Source organism: Talaromyces rugulosus, chromosome III (assembly GCF_013368755.1).
Source record: "Talaromyces rugulosus chromosome III, complete sequence".
Lineage (NCBI taxonomy): Eukaryota > Fungi > Ascomycota > Eurotiomycetes > Eurotiales > Trichocomaceae > Talaromyces > Talaromyces rugulosus.
Window position 1 is genome coordinate 743,596 of NC_049563.1, and position 16,484 is coordinate 760,079.

At 51.0% G+C, this 16,484-nt stretch overlaps 5 protein-coding genes across 5 annotated transcripts; 2 read left to right on the top strand and 3 right to left on the bottom strand.

The window, feature by feature from the left end:
- Positions 1-814: 814 nt before the first annotated feature.
- Positions 815-3,826, bottom strand: TRUGW13939_05115 (uncharacterized protein; the record flags this gene model as incomplete). Its single annotated transcript, XM_035488280.1, has 1 exon — positions 815-3,826. The coding sequence occupies one exon, from the start codon at positions 3,824-3,826 to the stop codon at positions 815-817; it is 3,012 nt and encodes a 1,003-aa protein (XP_035344173.1).
- Positions 3,827-5,339: 1,513 nt separating this feature from the next.
- Positions 5,340-7,261, bottom strand: TRUGW13939_05116 (uncharacterized protein; the record flags this gene model as incomplete). The annotated part of the gene is made up of 6 exons (XM_035488281.1): positions 5,340-5,404; positions 5,456-5,713; positions 5,774-5,982; positions 6,040-6,810; positions 6,878-7,094; positions 7,186-7,261. The coding sequence occupies 6 exons, from the start codon at positions 7,259-7,261 to the stop codon at positions 5,340-5,342; spliced, it is 1,596 nt and encodes a 531-aa protein (XP_035344174.1).
- A 1,193-nt stretch (positions 7,262-8,454) lies between these two features.
- TRUGW13939_05117 (uncharacterized protein) lies at positions 8,455-9,371 on the top strand (the record flags this gene model as incomplete). The annotated part of the gene is made up of 3 exons (XM_035488282.1): positions 8,455-8,727; positions 8,781-8,984; positions 9,036-9,371. The coding sequence occupies 3 exons, from the start codon at positions 8,455-8,457 to the stop codon at positions 9,369-9,371; spliced, it is 813 nt and encodes a 270-aa protein (XP_035344175.1).
- Positions 9,372-9,842: 471 nt separating this feature from the next.
- Positions 9,843-10,361, bottom strand: TRUGW13939_05118 (uncharacterized protein; the record flags this gene model as incomplete). The annotated part of the gene is made up of 3 exons (XM_035488283.1): positions 9,843-10,004; positions 10,121-10,183; positions 10,269-10,361. 3 exons carry the CDS (start codon positions 10,359-10,361, stop codon positions 9,843-9,845), a joined length of 318 nt encoding a protein of 105 aa, XP_035344176.1.
- An 867-nt stretch (positions 10,362-11,228) lies between these two features.
- TRUGW13939_05119 (uncharacterized protein) lies at positions 11,229-15,503 on the top strand (the record flags this gene model as incomplete). The annotated part of the gene is made up of 6 exons (XM_035488284.1): positions 11,229-11,878; positions 11,929-12,243; positions 12,302-12,676; positions 13,345-13,370; positions 13,435-14,321; positions 14,382-15,503. Coding segments are annotated over 6 exons (3,375 nt in total), but the record flags the coding sequence as incomplete, so codon positions are not given.
- Positions 15,504-16,484: the final 981 nt, after the last annotated feature.

Here is a 16,484-nt window from a genome sequence, read left to right on the forward strand (position 1 = left end):
AAACAAATGTGCATGGCTTTTGAAAACATGTCAAGAAGAAAATATACAAGAAAGTAAAAAGAATAATAAAAGTACAATGGTGAGAGAGGGTGAGAGAAGGTGAGAGTTTTTTTTTTTTTGTTCCCATCAACCAGGACAAAATGACACTGTTAAAAAAAAAAAAAAAAAAGGTCAATAGATCGGCTCAAGTCCAGGGACGAGGAGGATCACATGAATGTTGAATTTTTTTTTTTTTATAAGAGTCCATATGCAGGTTCAGAAGAGAAGAGAGACACCCTGTGAGACAGAGAGACGCACAGAGAGACACATCGAGAGAGACGAATCAAGTATCCACCATCCACCAAAGACTATAAAAAGGCGACTGGTTGATGGCATTCATGGGTCTTGACGAGAGGATGTAAAAAAAATCGACTCAACCGTCAAGACCACATGAGTTGTGCCAAACAACCGGGGGGGGGGACTGGGTGGCAGGCTGGAAGCCACCAGATCTCAACTCAAGGTCCGAAGACCGAGGAGAACCAAGGAAGCCGAAGCTCCATAAACGCCAGACAGTCCAGAAAGAAAGAGAAAAAAACATGTCAGAAGAACTGACGGGGTATCACTCATACAGGAAAGAAAGAAAGAAAAAACAGAAAAAAAACAAAGCCATGCACATAAAAAAAAACCCAAAAACAAGGGTATCCCGGCCCAACGCCAAACCCAACAAAAACGCCGTCATTCTCGTTATTTCATCATTGTCATCGCCCCCCTTCTCCCCCCCCTGGTCTTGTCCTTCGCCGCCGGAGCGGCCACCTGTCTGTGGCCCACAGCGGTTTCAGAGGCGGGCCGGACCTGGTCCCGAAGGATCCAGGTCCCCTCTGAAACCGCTGTTAAGCAGTTCCGCAACAATCTTCTTCCTCAAAAGAGGAACATCGCCCGGCCCGTAGGCGGTTGGCTCCAATCCCAGCGCCACAGCCTTGGCTGTGGTGAGTAAAAACACACCACAGTCACTCCCGTTGTCCTGCTTGGGGGAGGGAGTACGGAGGACGGTCCACTCGTCCTCCACGTACTTCTCCCCCAGCTCCCCCGCCAGCCACTCCTTGATTGTGTCCACAAAGGACCGCCAGCGTGAGCCCAGCGAATCGAAATATTCGATTGTCTTGTTCGCTGGGCTCACGACTAGCAGGGTCCAGTGTGACTGCTGGTGGACTGGCACAAACACCGTCTCCACGTCCAGGAGATGCTCTCCACCAATCTTGCCCCTCCGCGCCCATCGGCTCACTTCTCTGTATCCGCCATCGCGGAGCTTTGAGTAGAAAAAGCTGCTGAATGCAAAGTACTTGGGCCGCACGTTGCGACCCGTGTTGTTCGCTTTTTCTCGGAGATAGTCCACAGTCAGCGCCAAATGGCCATTGATGACTTCGTCATTTAGCCATTCAAGGTCTTTGTAGCAGGTAAGAAGCTTTTGCTGGGTCAGCTCGATCCCTTCGAGGGTCGATCCGAGAACTCTGTTACTGGCAGCTGACATTGCGGCATGAACTTGTCTTTCCACGCTTTCGGTTAATGGGCGGACAGCATCTTCACCCTCCGGCACGCGCTGGCGACTTAGAGCCATTGCGCGCTCACGTATGACGCGCATGCGAGCTTCTCTCTGCATTTCTTCATACTCGTCACGGTAAAGTGCCCCAGTACGGTCGGACACGTTGGCGGGTGGTTCATTCGAGCTGAACAAACGGACTGCGGAAACTGGCCGTCCCAAAGGAGTATCGGCTTCCCACCACTGGATACGTGTTGGGATGATTCCATCTTCACCCGAGACAGTAACAGTAGAAAGAAGATCGCGGGTTTCCTCGATGTCAGCATCCAGTGGAGGACGTGGCACGCGAGGAGTGGTACGCCGCAGGGCAGGAGTTCCACGGTAACGACGCATCAGTGGAGGAATCAATCGCGTTACTGGAGTCACGGGGAATCGACGAGATGGAGAAGACGTAGGACGTGCAGTCGGAGTGTCAGAGATAGAGCGCGAGGATGAAGGGACAATCGGAGTGAGAAATGAAGCATCATGGGGCGGAGGAGAAGTTGGTACAATTGGAGGTGGAGAAGGAGCAGTTTCAACAGGACGGGATGAGGAGGGAATCAATCGTAAGGCAGGAGTAACATCAATAGGACGTGGCAGGGGGGGGACAACGGGATGTTGGGCTGGAATGGCGTCGACAGCACGTAGTGAGTTGGAGTCTGGAGTCTCATCGATAGGAGCCAAGTCTAAAGCGGGGGTGTCTTCGACCGCGTGCAAGGACGGCACCATCGGACGCGAAGCAGGAATAGTATCGATAGCACGCGACGATGAGGGAATCAGACGCAAGGCTGGGTTTTCTTCGATGGGACGCAGTGTGGGAACCAATCCCAAAGCAGGAGCCTCGTTGACAGGATGTGCTGGAGGAGCCAAATTCAAGGCGGGAGTCTCTTCGACAGGACGCGAGGATGGGATGATGACAGGGGAGGACGGGGTAGAGGACATGGGGGGCCAGGGTGCGACCTGAGGCACGTCTGGATTGAAGCGGATAGGGCTACGAACCCAAGGAGCCAATGGCGGAACCAACGCGAATTGAGGTTCAGCCTCATCTTCATCAACGGTTTGTGCGGCAGCTCTTTCTGCAACTTCAGCCATTTCTCTGTCTCGAGCCTCTCTAGTAGCATTCGCAACCATAATCCGAATACTATCTTCCTCGGAAATAGCGTTAGCAGGGCTTTCCAAGCGACGGCGCGGCTGAAAAAATACAATTGGTGTAGATGGAGACGGAGACGGAGGTGGAGGCGGAGATGGAGATGGAGATGGAGGGCTGGGTAGTTGAGAGGCATGACCGGTTAGCTCGGCTTGCAGCTGAAGAGAAACAGGGTCTTCAGGTTCTTCAGGTTCAATCATTTCAGCCGCGGGTTGAGGTGCCGGCTGGGGGGCAGGGGCTGGAGCTGGAGCCGCGATTTGGGTCTCAGGGGCTGGCATGGGGCTCTCTTCTCTTCTATCAAATAGATGAGCAAAAGCAGAGGCAACACCGAGTCCAGTTCGGATAGTTTGCTTGATACCAATCTGTGCAGTGCGACGAGCCAGCTGAGCAATTCGACTGACGGGAACGATGATTCTGCGCCAAGGAGGGATAGCAGCACGCCAAGTTGCTCGACGATAAAGTGCAGCAGGCCATTGAGGCATCTGGATAGGCTGCGGAGCAACAGGGACAATCTGCTGTGGAGCAGCATTCACAAGTGGCTGTGGTGCGGCATCAACGAGCAAACGTGGGCTACCATCAAGAAGATTCTGAGGAGCGATAGCACCAATCTGACGTGGAGGGACATCAATATGGGGTGGTGGAGTAACGTCAAGGAGAGGTCGAGCGGCATCAACAACCCGTCGCGGAGTAGCATCGATGACGCGTCTCTGGTCACTTGTGTCCTGCTCATACGCAGTACGCGTGCGCTTCGGGGAAGAAAAGGGAAATCTAGCACCATCACGTTTGTGTAGATGAGAGCGATCGAATTGACGCTGCTCTGCACGGTTGTCTGCACGTGCCTCCTCCATATCATGGTAGAATGGGTCATTGGGGCGAGGTTGCCAACGACGAGTGAGTTGTTGACGGCGTGCTTGCCTGTCATGAAGAGTGGACAATTGCAAGGTAGGTCTTGGTTGCAAGCTAGGGCTCGAAAACAAGTTACGCCTGGGAGCGTGCTGTGGGGTCTGGTGGGAGTGACCGAACGGACTAGGAGATGGGTGGTAAACAACGCCTTCCATGGGATCTAGCGAAGCACCGTACTCGCCTGCGGGCGCGTCTAGCATGACAGTATCCATTTCTGCCATGTTCTCTAGTTTCTTTGGGAAGTCACGGTTCGAAAGGAGATGTGTGGTGTGAGAAGATGTAAAGTAAACCTCAAGTGAGAGGCAAGCAGGTAGAAAGTAGTGCGTTCCCGATTCTCTTCAGGGAGACGCGATCCAAATTGGATATGTGATGTGTGGAGAAGTGAAGCAAGCCTCAGATGAGAGGTAGGTAGGTGGGAAGAGAGGTGTGTGGTCCCTATTTTCTTTGGGAGCCACGAGAGTAGGTGTATGTGTGTGTGGTGGGCAGGTTTTGAGAAAATTTGAGTCAACTCGGGGTGACTTCAAATTTTGATAAAAAAGAAGCTGTGCGTTTCCCTATTTTCTTTGGGGTAACGCAGCTTCGAGAGAAAAGATTGTATGGTGGATTGAGTCTACTCGAGGTGACTTCGAATCCAGATGGGAGGGGTTGTGAGGATTGTTGCGTTTCCCTGTTTTCTTTGGAACGACGCGGTTTGGAGGAGACGAAGGGTTGGGATGAGCTGCATTGCGATGTTAGCTACATGTGAGAAGACAGTGAGGGGTAAGAGAAGAGAAGATCGCGGCTTTACATACATGTGAGTTGAGATGTCAAAGGCAAGCGTTGTTTGTTGTTGTGCAGGTCGGTCGGTGACAGGCGCGTTGGGGGCGCGCCCGTCAAGAGAAAAACTCGACTTGGAGCTGCAGCTGCGAGAGAGCGTGACAGAGAAACAAGCACACGCTTGTGAAGACGCGAAAGCTATTGGAAAGAAAGAAGATGATGCTTCTTCAGAGAGAAGCGGCTGAGAGGCAAAGATGCGAGGAAGTTGCTCAGAGCGATAGCTTTGGCTGACCGGCGTGTGAAGATGAAAAGAGGAAGAAAAGAGGGAAAAGCAGAAGAGGGGAAGAAGAGGAAGAGGGGCAGGGCACAGCAGAGGAGGCGGCGGTGGAGGTGGTGGCAGCAGCTGGAGGGGGGGGCGCGGTGGCTCGATTGGGGCTAGGGCCATACATTACAGCGGTGCGAGCAGAGGGAAAAGATACAGCGGTCACCTGGGGAACATGGCGAGTTGAAGCTGCGGGCGAGTCGGTTGTTTCGCGGTGCGGACAGGGCGGCGCGCAAACACAGAAGGGCGGGTGTCGCGAGGCGCAAAGATGAAGCTGGAGAGAGCTTCGGCACAGGAACCAGAGCTTCCCGCGCGCTAGCAGGGCACGTGACCGTGCGCGTTGCTCGGTCGGGCCAAGCGCGCGGCGGTAGGGCTGACGCTGACACTGCCGATCTGCCCCGGTATTATTTATACTTTGCGTTTATTCTACTTTGTTCTCTATATATATATCCTCTGCAGAAACACTCGTCTATACAGCGTGCGTCGACTGATCTGGTAGTTACAAGGATTATCACTAGAACAGATTGGAAAGAAAGAGAAAAAAAGGTCACAACTAGAGAAGAGAATAGAAACAGAAGAAAAGAAAAGAAAGAAACGCGATAGAGAAAATGCTCAAAAGGCGAGGAGAGCGTCGTATTGCTCATGTATGGATGAGGTCAAGGTGCCAGACCAAGACTGTCGAAAACGTAAGGCGAAAAGTCTATAACGATAACAGCGATACCTGAGAGGAGACATTAGCACGGCGGTAAACACGGGCAGTTGCTGGTCGTACCGATATATACAATGAGTTTCGTAACAACTTCGACGTCGTAACGGACACGGGGCTTTTTAATCATTGCAAACATTATTTCCTGCTCGTCCGAATCGTTGTCGTCGGTAGCCTGGCGTGGCGCTGGCATCACATCAGGACCTGTGTCGGTGCTGGGCGGTGCAAGAGTCTCGGGGCTTCGTCGGGGACTGCCGGTTCCCATCATGTTTTCGTACTTCTCGAGTTTGGATGGGGCGCGATTCGTTAGGACGGAGCCTTCAACTGTACCAGTCTCAGTATGCAACAAGAAGAGAAAAAAAAAAGAAGAAAAGAATTCCTCACCAGTCAGGTGCTGTGACTGTTCACCAATGCTTTCGCGACGGCGCTTTTCTCGGTAGGCCAGCGTCTCGTACGCATCGGCTTCAGACTGCGGTCCGACCGAGATCGCTCGTCGACGTGGATGTCTTATCGATGTGAATAAGGAGGGGATGTCGGACACGCTAGGAATAACGTCGTTGTCTTTGAGCAGCTGGGGCACCTTCTCATAATCCCTGGTGACAAACAGTTAGTGTTTCTGTATTAAACCCGGCCATCATCAGGGGACATACGAAGCTTGGGTGAAAAAGCGCCGAGGAAGAAGGAGACCGGCTTTGGAGAGGCCTCTGAAGACGGGAGGCAGGATTCGCAGCAAAAGAGGCTTCATGACCTCTCGCCACGCAAAGACGGCCAAAACACCAATGACAATACGCAGGATCGTCCTGGGCCATCCAACAGTTGCCAATCGGTATGGAATTGTGTCGGGGCTCGGTTCGGGCCAAGCCAGAGAAGACTGCGCAAAATCCCACGAAGCTATCTGGGCTCCGATGAAGACCCCGGCAAAAGAGACACTGTCATCATAGCAAGGACAGTCGTCCGCTGGTTCGGGATGGAGTCGGACCAGCGCCAGGACAATCAAAATTACCAGAAGGATCTGCTTGCCAGTGGCGGCAATAATCCAGGTGTCGAACAAGAGGCCATACTGGCACTGCACCCAGGCAATCAAGGCGCCCATGCCAGAACCGATTACGACATCCATAAACCCATGCATTCCACAGTACAGCCGGCCAATGATTATAGACACGGCGTAGAGGTACAGCGCCCCTTGGGCTGCAATGTTAACAACCGGGCTCATCGTATTCTCGGTAGACCGCAGGAGGGCAATGGCGTAAATGGCGACAGAGATGGCGTTGGTGGAATGCGTCGAGGGAAATCCGTACTCCAAGGCGGCGGATCCGGACATTGTGATGCGCTGTAGAGGGGGGGACAATGGGCGAGGAAGACACAGGAGATCCTTGACGAAGCCGCTCCAGAACACGCCGGCGGCCAGGACGTTGAGCATTCTAATAGAGAACAAAATAAGCCAATTAGCAATTCCGGTACGGCCACTTGCAGAGACAAAACACTCACCCGCGTCCCAACGTCGAATATCCGGACCAGAACAGAATGGGCAGGAAGATGGTGAAAAAAGTATGGGTGCCGAGGTTGGCGGTGAAAGCGAAATACGAGTCCAGCGTAGGCGTGCGCATCTTCTCCTGCAGCCAGGCCAAGTACGGGGTTTCATATCGTATAAGGGGGAGGATCTTCTGTCGAGGCCAGTAACGCCATTTTGGCAGCCGATGCTGGTCTGGTTTCTCGAGTTAGTGCTGAGAAAGCGCGATGCGACGCAGTCGGGTGGGAGATGAGAGGAAAGCAAGACAAGGAAAAGCCAGACATACAGTGATTCAAGCTCCTCAGGCCTGCATCGGTCCGTCCGTTTCCGTTTTGTGTTTTCTCCATGGTTATTTTCTCCATGGTGTTATGGGCGAGCGCTCCGTGTTGCGGTTACCGACTGAGGTGTGCGTCCGGCGGTCCATTCGCCTCGACTGTCAGCATATCCCAGTCGGCGAGGTGGGAGGGAGGAATTGATCGAAGAGAGGCAGTTCTGAGCATGTACGCACTACTCCTCAGCAGGCACGGTCAGGAAGAAGAAGAATGGGGAGTGTCGGGGTCCAGAGTTCAGAGTCCAAATGTCCAACGTCAACGTGGTTCCTGGTTGCGCACTAAAAACGCAGGCACGCCAAGACTGCCGCTGCGATTGGCTGCGCACGTGGAGCCGCTCGCGTCCATGTCGTATCGCTCTGCAGCTTGCAGAGTGTTGGTATAGACATGGCTTATGTTGGGTGACTGGCAGGGTGTTCTGGCTGGAATTCGTGGAATATGTGTATGTTTCATGCGGTTGGCGATGTGGGAGGCTTGCGCCGCGGATAATATATTTTCTGCAAGGAAGGCGGAATCGCTATATATATATATATATATATTACGGATAGCACCATGATCAATTGATAGTTTCGCACATTCTAAATGAAGATTCCCTTGACATGATAATTGCAAAACCCCCCCCTGCTTGGTTAATCGACATTAAAGAATAACACATTAGTAATTATAAAATCAATGTTGGCCGACAACACCAAGGAATAGAGTCGCAGTGACGTACATCTACAGTGGGCCGCAATAACAACCATATTCTAATAATAATATCCTCCGAGCGCGGCCCAGAAGCCAGAAGCTGGCAAGCGAATCCACCGTGGAGACGACTCTCAGATCAAGTTCTCTTTTTTCTCCCTATAAGGCGAGGCCCAGCGCAAAACGAGTGGTCCAGGCGGGCGGTTGCCATGGCAGCGCGCCGCGATAAACAACATCCAGCCGGGTTTCACCTCGATCTGCCATCACACATTCTCCTTGCTAGGGGCCTAGTACAACGCTAGTCGCATGAGCTGGCAGACGCTGTCTTCAAAACAAGGATTCTCCTCGTCGCTGCGCTCTCTTCTCCTTCCCTCTTCTCCTCAGACTCAGACTCAGACTCAGACTCCCCCGCTCAGGTCTCCCTCCACCAACTCACATCCTTCCATACCATATTCCAAACAACGATACTGGCCTCGCCATTGCTCTTGGAAGCATCTGAATATCCCCGCAACATCGTGCTCAGCTGACAGCCATTCGCAACCATGGCCGCCGCCGCATACGACAGACGGTATTCGGTCTACAACAATGAAAAGACACCCCCGCTGGGCACGCGTGATCGAAGCCAGAGCATCAGAGTCAGTCACAGCAGCCACGGCACCAGCAGCACAAACACAAGCATGTCGTCGGGGAAGATGTCTCAAGCGACCAACATCACCCAGCCGCCCTCGTACTCCAAGAAGTTTGTCGTCGTGGGCGACGGCGGCTGCGGCAAGACTTGTCTGCTCATCAGCTACTCACAGCGTTACTTTCCAGAGGTAGGCAGTTGTGATTTGGCAACTAAAAGAAAGAATGCTAATATCTGGCACAGAAATACGTCCCTACCGTCTTCGAGAACTACATCACTCACACGATCCATGGCCGGTCAGGAAAGACCGTGGAGCTCGCCCTGTGGGATACCGCCGGACAGGAAGAGTACGACCGACTGCGTCCGCTCTCGTACCCGGAAACAGATCTTTTGTTTGTCTGTTTCGCCATCGACTGCCCAAACTCGCTGGAAAATGTTATGGACAAGGTAAGTCTCTGGTTTGGAGAAAAGCAAGAGCCCGACGCTAACAATTTGCAGTGGTACCCCGAAGTGCTCCATTTCTGTCCCACAACCCCGCTCATCCTGGTGGGACTCAAAGCAGACCTCCGCAACAAGAGAACGTGCATTGAGCTTCTCAAGACACAGGGATTGACCCCAGTTACTCCAGAACAGGGCCAGGCTGTTGCGCAGCGCATGGGGGCTGCCTATATTGAGTGCAGCAGCAAAGAAATGACAGGTGTCGACGAGGTATTCGAGCTCGCCGTCAACACCGCCGTTGGCGTTGAAGATGAGACTTACTCGACCCCTGGCCCCAGCGGCAAAGGTCCTTCAGGCCGCCGCAGGGTCAAGAAGCGTACCTGCAAGATTCTGTAAGTTTTCATGCTCGTTGATTGCCTTTGACAGAATTTTCTTTTCTTAAACGTGATATGTTTTGATGCGCATGAATATGGATTATGGCATGTCATTCGGAGAGTAAGCTCCGGCCATTGTTTTTTTCTTTCTTTCTTCTGCTTTTGCTTCATCGTTCTCATGTTGTATTCCTGAACATCTTGATTATGAGCGGCCATGTCCTGTGATTGGATTCTATGCGGACTTGGATCCTCAAATTTTTCTTTTCTTTCCTTTCTTTCCTTTTTTTTCATTTGTGAATCATTGATCATGGGCCGCGAGGCATATCAAGCATGCATGGAGTAGGAGTTGGGTGTTGGACTGCTGCTGTCGTTGTATTTAGACAAATGAACATATTCAATAACACACAACGCCTATAATATGTAGCCTAGACTAAGGGTATCTTTTTATATAAAAAAAAACGAAACAAAACCAAAAGATCGATCGCGAAAACAATTACTTGTTTTCCGTCATGGTCTCATCATCCTCTGTCGCCTGAGTGTTTCCCTCCCCTTCGTCTTCTTGCCCGTTGTGATTCCCATCCTGTTCGTCTTCAGGGCCCATGAAATGCTCAAACTGGCTCCATAATGCCTCGACGGAGCCAAACTCGTTTCCAACCTGCGGAAATTCATCAATATTAGCTAATGGAATTTTCTTTTCCACGGTGGTTTGTTTTGGGGGGGTTCGTTCGAAGGAAGAAAAAAAAAATAAAAAATAAAAAATAAAAAGCGTACCGCGATAATACTCTCGAGATTTCGATTTAACCGGTTGATATTCTGAAGGGCGGACTCCATGCTCTGTAAAACAAAAATCGTCAGTAAATAAATTCATTTAACAGAAAAAGAAAAAAAAAAACATAGAGGTAAACGAGGGTACACGGACAAGAGCGATTTCGCGGACGAGCTCCGATCGCTGAAACTCAAACTCGCTTGGGCCTTTAGAGTCGGCTGACGCGCTGGGAGCAAAGGCGGACATGTTTGAAAGCAGCAGTAGAGAACTGTATTTTTTTAATAATATTATTATGGTGTGGCGTGGGTTGCGACTGGGAGATGTGTAGTAGTAGTTGTCGGAGGGTTGATCTTTTGATCTTTCGGCAACAAACGCGCGCGTCTCGTGCCCTGAGGCTCCGAGACTTACCCCGCATGCACTAGTCTCTCCGTGGTAGCGAAGCTTTTCACCTTTGAAATCCAGTGGTCTGAATCAGAAATAGACTAGTCATTCAATATCCATGGTCGCTCTTTTCATACTTTCTATGGTTACGTGCGCAATTGGAGAAGCTATTCCAGGATTTTGACTCGAAAAGCCGCTTTTACCGTAGCCATTTCGTCGACGTCGACGCTGCAGAGCACATTTCGCAATGGCGGCTCTCCCTGCTAACAACAGCGTTGGGTGAATAAGGTACTATCTTCTAGATAGTAGGAGACACTTATTCGTCACAGTAAGATTAACCTGAAATATGTGCAGGACCTCGAATGTCTTTTCCTCTACGACGATATCCGATGTTATCCCCCGCACTGCTGTCAGACTTTATACTCGAGATGTACATCATCGCCACTATATTTCGATGACACGGTGAACACCAAAAAACCAAGCAATGCGAGTACTATACTCCAGCGAACTGATATAGGCATGGAACGTGAACAAAGCTATGGCGGAACAGTGTTTTCCCAGCGGTACTTGAGCTCGGAAATGGCCCGCGGGATAAACAGTATTGCTTCCCCAGACACTCAGACTTAAACACGCCGAAACCACAATTTCTTGGCTAGCCCTATAAAAAAAAAGCATTTGCCTAGCCAATCGCCAAGAGGAACTATGTACCTTGACCAGAGATCTATCGTCTAGATTTATCAACTATCGTTCGTCGCAACACGTGACCTGTCCGCACTGCGGCTTCGGCTTCATCCGAGGTTATTCGACATGGCCGACGCAGCGCCCGGACAGAAAGATCCCATTGCAGATGTGGAAAAGTCTCGTAATGAAACACCAAAACAAAACTACCCGGAAGCATCACCGCACGCAGTGAAGCCAAGCGACCCTCCGGATGGCGGACTGCAGGCTTGGATGATCGTCGCTGGCGGATGGTGTGCGAATTTCGTTAGCGTAGGATGGAACAACTCGGTCGGCATCTTCCAGACCATATACGAGAAAGAGCTGCTGAGTAGCTACTCTTCAAGCTCTATCGGATGGATCAATTCACTCCAGGCATTCGTGATGTTCGCCTCGGCGCCGGTCTTTGGGAAGGTCTTTGACTCATACGGCCCGCGTTATTCGATGATTGCAGGCTCTCTTTTGCTTGTGCTTGGTATCATGATGATGTCTCTGTCAAAGGAGTACTATCAGTTTATGCTGGCGCAGTCTATCTGTACTGGTCTCGGCGCTGCCGCGGTCTTCTTTTCTTCATCGAACACGATCGCGACATGGTTCAAGAAACGCAGAGCTCTGGCAATAGGCATCGCCTCGTCTGGCTCGGCCATTGGTGGTGTGGTCATCCCGTACGTATTCATTGTAGTTGCCTCCGATTCCAGGGCTCATTCCTTCTTAGTATTATGGTCAACCACCTGAACAATGAAGTCAATTTTGGTTGGGCCCTGCGGGCTGTCGGCTTCCTCTTCTTGGGCTTCGTCGTCGCCGCCAATTTCTTGACGACCTCGAGAGTCAATCACGTTCCGAAACGGTTTCACATCATGGATTTCATCCATCCTTTAAAGGAGCCGCGTTTCCTGTTGAGCTCCCTTGCGTGTTTCGCATTTGCTATATCGGTCTACCTTCCGGCGACGTTTATTATCCTGGATGCGACTAAACAAGGGGTGGATCGCAGTTTGGCCAGCTATCTTTTGGCCATCCTGAACGCTGTCAGGTAAGCAGACCTTTTTTCAACTCCCGGGATGCTGCTGGCTTACTTGATCTTCACACAGTGCTGTTGGCCGTATTGTGGCGGGCCGCCTTGCCGACATGATTGGCCGCTTCAACTGCATGATTATAATCACACTCCTCTCTGCTATCTTCTCGCTCGCACTTTGGATCCCCGCGGCTTCAACGGCGCCTTTGGTGGTATTCGCAGCCCTGATCGGGTTCTCAAACGGCGCCTTTGTCGCCCTGGTCAGTGCCCTCGTCGCGCAGATATCCGACATCAAGGAGATCGGTACTCGGAACGGGACCAACTGGTTTTTATACGCCTTGGGAGCGTTTATTGGCACCCCGGTTGCCGGAGCCCTGATAGAGCGCGACGACGGCGGGTATCTTTATCTGAAGATATTCACGGGCGTGGCTGCCTTTGTCGGGACTTGCTTGTTTGTGGCTTCGCGCAGCGTGCAAGTAGGATGGAGCTGGAAATGGATATAGCGATAGGATGTTCTTGCCTCTATACAATCTCATGCCAAGCCGCTACTTCTGTAGGCTGTTTCAATACTGTCGGTAATAAGACTTCTCTACCTATCTCCGCCCAATATCTAGGCTACAATTTACCAATATCTCCGCCTGAAGAGAAACAACACTAGCCCCATGCGGCCAAGCGCGCGACACTCTAAAATAAGAAGGAAGAATAAGGTTCAGCCAGAAGTTCTTTCGCTGTTCCGAGCTAATTCTCTCTCTCAGCCTGCTCTGGGCGCCTGACTGTTCTTTTCGGTCGAAACCAGCCTCTCTCGGCCAGACTTCGTTCGGAAACCTTGTTTCTTTCCTTTCCAGCCTTCGTTTTGTAGTTGTCCTGCTCACCTTTTATTATTATCATCATTATTATCATCATTATTAATATTATTTTGAATGCTCATCGCGTTGATGTGATTCGGGATATATTCTTTTCTTTTTCTTCTTCGTCTCTCGCGATCCGGAACAGCGCGGGCCAACCGTTACAATGCCTGAGGGGCACCAGCCCGCGTCTCGCGCTCAGGTCAAGTCGCGCAGTAGGTCCATTCGGAAAACAGCCTCTTTGCCTGGGTGTTAATATTATTTGATCGTCTAGGTGGCTGTCAGAGGTGCAAGAAGAGGGTGCGTTCATGTTTCCCCCTCCTGTTTTTTTTTTTTCTCGGGCGAAAAAGCGCTAACAACAAAGTCGTCTCCCATGGGCAGAAAATCAAATGTGACGAGACTATCCCCAGTTGTAATCAATGCACGCGAAAGGGCTTTGAATGCCCCGGCTATAATCGGCCGGTGAAATGGTCGTCCAAATACCAGATCTTGGATGAGAGCAGCACCGAGCCAAAGAAGAAAGCAAAGGACATCCCCGGCTTTGCAGATGGCGCGCGAAAGATGCAGGCCGCGTTGGCCTCAATGGAGGAGCAGCAGTCGCCCACAGAATCATCGGCCGCCGCGAGACATCGATCTGTCTTTAAAGCTGATGGGCGGCGCACTACTACTCCTGGAATTCTGATGACCAGCGAGGATTCCCTGTCGAGCAGCGGCAATAATTCCAGCGTCTCGCCGATTTCATTGTTGTCTTCTCCGCTCAGCGCCGAGCTGCCCTTTCGATCCCCAGTATCGTATCGCAGCCATCATACTAGTAGTAGTAGTAGCAGCATCAGCGCCCAAGCAGACCATAGCAGCGCAGCACAGCACAGGCCGTGGTGGCCCATCACCAAGACCGGCGTGCCGCGGTTCCTGGAGGACCGAAGCACCGCGCTCTCGCGGCACTATTTCACGTATTTCTGCCTGAATAGTTGCTGTTTTTATTCCCAAAAGAACTCGTTCCGTGCAGTCGTTGCTGATCTGATGCTCACATCGCCGCTCATTTATCACTCTGTGATGGCGCTGTCGGCGGCTTATATGGGTCACCAGCGAAATGGCATGATGACTGCTTCGTTAGAGCACAAGATCGAGGCCATTGGCTATATGAAATCCGAGCTCTTGATGATCACGGAAGAGAAGCCGTCGAATCAGGTTGGGCCGGTTCGTGTCGGCCCTGAAGTATTGATCAGCTGCATTCTGTTAGGCTTGACCGAGGTATTTATTTCCCCCTTTAAAACTGAATGAATGATTCCAGACTGACTGTGATTTCATTAGGCATGGCATAACCCATCCACTCCCCCCAGCAATCACCTCAATGGCGCACGGATATTGTTCAAAAATTGGATTTCAGACATCAAGAAATCGTCGAATACATCTCTTGCCGTCGCCTGCTCGTCGCCCGCCAGGAGCTTTCTTGTCGGCATTATCAGCTACTGGGAATCCAGTGCAGCCGTCACGATAACACAGCCGTGCGAAGTGGTCGACTATCTTGTTCCGTTTTGCGAGCAGGAGGACATAAAACACATCTACGTCCACGCGTGGACGGGGATTTGCACGCCGCTGTTTATATATTGGTCTCAAGCGTGCAATCTGGGACGCCATAAGTCGTCGCTCAGACGAGTCTTTCAACAGGTCACCTCGGCCACGAATCGAGAGCGAATGGAATCCAATCTGGTAGAACGAGCCTGGAAGATTGAACAGGCCGTGCTGCGATATCAAGTGCCCGAGGACGACAAGATCGAAGACACGGGCGACGAGCTCACGCCCGTGAGCCATTTGAAAAACCTAGCGCACATCTATAAGCTCACAACCTTGCTGGAACTGTACCTGGATTTCCCGCAGCTACTGCAGGAGCGCTTTTCGGCTGCAGACTGGTCCGAGTCGACCCCGTCGCCGCCGAGTTTCGAGGTTGGCGATTCACCGAGCTCGGTGCTTGAGATGTCGGCCAAGATCATGGTGACGGCTATGCAGATCCTGTCCATGGCATCGTTTATTCCGCCGACCTCTGGTGCGCATAGTCTCTTGGTTATCCCGCTAATCGTCGCTGGATCCTTGCTACAGCCGGACAAGATCTATTCCCTGCTGAGTAATTCGCATGGCCTGAGCAGCAACAATCCAGTATTATCTTTAAGCGCCGAGACCCTCGCACTCGCCAGCGAAGAAGGCAGTTATTTGCGCTGGCGAGAATTCGTCGTGACGCAGTTCCATCACATGGGGCGGCGGCTTGGGCTGAATACCATCCAGGGCGCAATCAGTGTTTTGGGCGAAGTCTGGCGTCGAGCAGACGTCGATAGATCGGCGGCCTATAATAATAACGGTCTTCTGGACCTGTCGCGGCCGTTTTTTTACTGGACTGATATCATGACTGAAGCCGAAATTGGGACGGTATATGCATAGTGATTGGTGAATGGAATGGCACACACAATAGAATCCATATATGTAATCCAAATTTATATTTATAAAGGTTCAGAAATCCGAACCGCAAGTAAAGAATCCGACTGTTTATATATTATTCTTCCACCGGGCGGCGTTTTGCGCTGTGTATTTCCTCTTTGAGGGATCATCATCAGATACCGTTAAAAAAAAAGTTGCGGGTCTCGATTGGGGAAGGTCACTGGAAGGTCACGGTCTAAAAATCGAGTACGTATATAAGAGTACTACTATATACAGGCAAGTCTATAATAATAATAAAAAAAAAAACCTAAGCGAACATTTGAACATCAAACCCATCGCACTTTTCAAGCATTATTATGTTTAATGTATGAAAGGTTACAGGACCCTTTCCCCGATTCGGCAAAGAAGTGCGATAATGTGCTCATTTCTCCACGGCAGTAAGTCGGTCAGACACGCCGGATAACCGGCCCAGTCTATTTTAAGCTTGAACGGTGTGGTGTGTGTGTGTGTGTGTGTGTGTGTGTGTCATCCTCGTATAAACGTTTCTGATTCGGATATAAAATGCCTTTTCCGATGGTTGCGCTTTTAGCACATGCTGATCACATTATTATTTTCTGTATCTTTTATTCGTCCAAAACCACCCCCCGGGGTCTTTGATATCAAAAGTCGCTTTATCTATGATGCAGCTACACGGACTGACGTGGCATGATGCACTGTCATTATGTATCTGACAGTGTACGCGACAGGGATCCTTGATGGTGGTATGGGTCAGGTTGAGCTGCCAGGATGTAGGATAGCAATCCTGCCGGTTTAGTGGGAACTATACCTTTTGAAGTAGTACGTAGCAGAGAAGAGGACGCTGCTACCACCCTATTTTTTTTTTTCTTTCTTTCTTCATATCAGTATTGATTGGACGTGGAGGGTTTGAAAGGGATGAATGAAGAAAATACTTAACGCTGGAACGACTCGTAAGAGTTGGTTTCT